This window comes from Sinocyclocheilus rhinocerous, unplaced genomic scaffold, assembly GCF_001515625.1.
Source record: "Sinocyclocheilus rhinocerous isolate Xijiao unplaced genomic scaffold, SAMN03320098_v1.1 scaffold831, whole genome shotgun sequence".
Classification (NCBI taxonomy): domain Eukaryota; kingdom Metazoa; phylum Chordata; class Actinopteri; order Cypriniformes; family Cyprinidae; genus Sinocyclocheilus; species Sinocyclocheilus rhinocerous.
Window position 1 is genome coordinate 1,127,532 of NW_015641020.1, and position 4,360 is coordinate 1,131,891.

At 38.2% G+C, this 4,360-nt stretch overlaps 1 protein-coding gene across 1 annotated transcript in view; it reads right to left on the reverse strand.

Moving 5' to 3' along the window:
- Positions 1-4,360, reverse strand: part of chrnb1l (cholinergic receptor, nicotinic, beta 1 (muscle) like) — a 14,873-nt gene that overhangs the window by 5,986 nt on the left and 4,527 nt on the right. The window contains exons 4-7 of the mRNA XM_016570254.1: positions 2,037-2,146; positions 1,700-1,808; positions 1,286-1,433; positions 845-1,030 (exon numbers count right to left, since the gene is read on the reverse strand). Coding sequence (XP_016425740.1) covers positions 845-1,030; positions 1,286-1,433; positions 1,700-1,808; positions 2,037-2,146 — 553 coding nt within the window. The remainder of the gene's footprint in view (positions 1-844; positions 1,031-1,285; positions 1,434-1,699; positions 1,809-2,036; positions 2,147-4,360) is intronic.

The window sequence follows — 4,360 nt, forward strand, 5'->3', positions numbered from 1 at the left end:
GGTCAGCATGTGCGCCGAAGGGGAAACAGGGGAACTGAATTCACCGGAACACCGGCGGCTACTCTCCCAGGAAACAGTCCTCGTCCTCCGTAAAATGCGTTGCACACATCTGAATATTTGGGTTGAACTGTTCTGGAACAGTGTTGTAAATACAACTTAACCACTGATTTCTAGTCGTGTCCTCTTTTGGAAGACCAAACAAAGTAGTTTAGCTTTCGCAACGAAACACAGAATCTCCACGACATGGCGGCGGAAGTGGCAGCAACAATAAAGTTATGCCTTCTTTCTTTGCGTGAACATTTGGGCGGTGTTATGCAAATCTTCCCACACAGTGACGTAGACATGTGGGGGCGTGTTTAAATGAGGCGTTTTAGGAGGGCGTGGACGAGTCTTAACTTTTATAAAGAATATCTCTTTAGGTTTGAGACTTTAGTCTTTGCAACTTTAGGGATCTTATCTATTCACGAACAGCTTGTAACACTCCAAAGAGAAAGAAAAACTTGAAATCGCATCATATGACCCCTTTAAAATTGCTCAGGACAAAAGACAAAGTTAAATAATATCATCCACATTTTGCATACAGCTAAAATACTTCTGTAGTTTTTAATTAAAAAAAAGAAGAAAAAAAAAACACTACCGTTCAAAAGTTTGGGGTCAGTAAGATTTATTTATTTTTTACTGTATTTTGATCAAATAAATGCAGCCTTGGTGAGCATAAAAAACGTCTTTAAAAAAAAACAACAACATTTAACAACATTTAATCGACTTCAAAAACATCAAAGTTGAACAAAAAAACTGCACAATTTACAATCATCATATTGATTTTCTAATTAAAGATAGTCACCTGCACCAGGTGGCAGATAGAAGACAAATATGGCCAGCACACTGGTGAGGATGCAGGGCACAATGATGTTAATGATGTAGAACAGAGGCTTCCTCTCAATGATCAGATAAAAGGTGATGTCCTCATACAAGTCATCGTGGATGTTCTTTCTGCTGGGCTTATGACAAATCTGCCACTCACCGTTCTCTTAGGGAAGAGAGAGGACTGATGAGAGAAAAAGAGATAGAAGGAAGAAGAGAGTGTGCCATGTGCCAAGTTGCTATTGCTTGGTGACCATAAACAGACTACAGGTAGATTAACTATATTACTTTGCTGAACAATAATTTTGTACAAATATTATTTTCATTAAAAAAATGTAAATATTCACTAACATTGTTGCATTATACCACAGTTCATGACCTTGGACAGGATCTTGTCACTTTTAGGAAGAAGTACACTAACCAGTGAATGCGTTCTCATCAATCACTATCTCATGGAGCTCGTTGCCATCTTCATCTAGACCGTACTGAAGGTCCACTTCTGAGGAATCATATGTGTAGGAACGAAACACCATTGTGCAGTTCTGCCAGTCAAATGGAAAGTACGCCACCTATAGGGATGGAGAACACAGATTTGAACACAATAATAGTACAATATAATTACAATAATAATATGTTTTTAAATCAGCAATATGCCAAAAGTGATTTGTGGTTCAAAGTTAAACACAAGTTAAACGCCAACAATAATTTCTGTGATTCTGACAAATAATTTATAAAATAACATACATGCATTCAATGCATTTACAATAGAAGTCTATTTCTACTGATCCCAGAACACTGCTTTAATATGTTAGCATAATAACAAGTTTACATGTACCTCTATGGAACAGGAGCTGCGGTAGATGGCTGGTGGATACCAGGAGACAGTTCCATCACTCCTCACTAGCACATTCACATACAGGGCAACGTCAAACTGACCATCATTACTATTAAACAGAGAGAGAACATCTCAGTCAAGTCCTAAATTCAGTGTATCATGCAGGTTTTATTTCCTAACAGCTATTTTTACAGTGAAAAGTGATCAAAAGGTTTTCAATTTAAGTATGATACTGTGGCAGGTACCCTGTTGCTGCAGAGCAGTGCTGGTCATGCACTTCTTAAAACAAAATCTTTCAAATGTTTGTCAGTGTGGCATTGTAGGAGGATGTTCTAACTTGTTGATTAGGTAGATGTCTGGACGCCACACTTTTAAGGGAGGAATTCGCACAACGTCAATACTGTCATAGTCTTCAGGATTCCAAGATAGCCTGTAATCTGTCCATTCCTTGAAATGAGAGAGACAGAGAGAAAGAGTGGAGGAGGAATGGAATTTCCATCAAATTCTACTGTTTTTTTTATACTGAAACTTTAACAACACATTTCTTCTGTTTATTAAGCCATTTTCCTCATATGAACCTTTGGCTGATCTTCATAATTTGACAGAAAAACCTATGTGAGTGTATGTATATATATATATATATATATATATATATACACACACATACACACTCGTTCAAAAGTATGGTGTCAGTAAGATTTATTAATGTTTTTGAAAGAAGTATCGTGAAATAATAGTACAATTTCAAATAACTGTTTTCTATTTTCATATATTTTTTACATTTAATTTATTCCTGTCGTGGCAAAGCTGAACTTTCAGCAATTACTACAGACTTCAGCCTCTCATGATCCTTCAGAAATTATTCTATTATGCTGATTTAGTGCTCAAGACACATGTCTTCAAAACATTATTTAAAGGTGCCATAGAATGCATTGATACAATATTTTAAATTGTTCTCTGATATCTACATAGAAGGTATGTTTGCTTAGGTAAGGGCAAAACATCTCCAGAAACGGTTTTATATGTCCATTTACAACCCTAGGATTTGTCCCTAGAATGAAATGGTCTGTTTTTACCTTATTTGGAAGGGTCATGAATAATAATGTTGAGCTCTGCTCTGATTGGCTGTTTCTCAGTGCGGCTCATTCCAGTAGCTCACACAGCAGGAAGGAAACACGGGGAAAATATATATTTCAATCCTGTCTCTCGCAGTTATATCATTGGCTAATTATACTGTATATAAAATGCGGGCATCAGGGAGCCGCTATTAATATGCGGGGCATTGAAACTGCTTTCGAATGCACGATTGCTTACTTTCACTTTCGAGATTTGTGATCCCACGTGCTCTGTGTAAACTACAGCGGCAGTACTTACCACACATTTTACAAGATCAGATGCTTGTCAGTGGTGCTCAGGATCTGTAAATCATTCGCCATCATCCTCAGTCATCTCTCCTTACTCTGTTTATGTGATGAGTGAAATCTTATGTACTGTAATGTAACAGGCGACCGCTAGCAAGCAGCTAACCATGTCCCTTTAGTGCAGGGATCCTCAAATCTGGCCCACGAGATCCACTTTCCTGCAGAGTTTAGCTCTAACCCTAATCAAACACACCTGAGCATGCTAATCAATGTCTTCAGGATCATTAGAAAATAACAGGTAGTTGAGTTTGATCAGGGTTGGAGCTAAACTCTGCAGTGCATTGGCCCTCCAGGGCAAGATTTGAGGAACACTGCCGTACCATTCGTCATTTTAGCTTTCAGAAGGGTACTCGCGACCGCCCCCTATGCACCCTTGATGCACACTTCTGCCGAGCCCGCACTGAAGGCTGATTTATACTCGACGCGTCCGTAAGTTCACTTGGGTGCACACGGCAAAGATGACATCATTGTCATGTTGGAGGAAGTTCACTTTGAGTGCACGCAATTTCATGTGGTGCTTGTGCACAGCATTTTTTGTCGAGCGAACACTTTGTGCGGCACCGCATTCAACATGAACAACTTTGAAGAAATTTTGGCTGAACAGTTAGGCCTGTACAGACATCTTTATGATCAGTCCATGTGTGATCATAGGGACCGCCAGATGGCAAATAACTCTTGGCAAGAAATTGCAATCACCTTGGGAAAGGAAGAAATTGTTTGCAAGAAAGTCTGGAAGAACTTAAGAGATAAGTTTGTAAAGGCAAAAAAGAGAGTTCATGGTGAAAATGGAGACCCAGGTGGATTCAAACATGTATCACCGATCCTCTCAGAGCTTGGCTGGTTATCACAATTTGTGAAACACCGGGAAACGGATTCAAATATGGAGGATGAGATGAGTGAATACTTAAAAAACCTAATTACCACACAACACCATGTCTATTGTTATCATTGCAGCTGCTAGCTCTCTGATTTCAGTATCTAGAGTACAAAATTTGCTTACACATTTAATTTACAGAGAAAAGATTCATTGTGCTGAAGCATTCATAGCTTTGATCCTCTTGCAAACAATAAAGAGATTAACCAAACAAACTATTGTTTAGCTTGAAAAACTAGAAAATACCCATGAATTGTTTACATGAATGTGTATATTTATATAAGTGATGTGTTCAGATTATGTTTTATACAGCTGATACTTAATGTTTTTTTGTTTGTTTGTTTTTTAATCTTAGGAGGAAGGCCC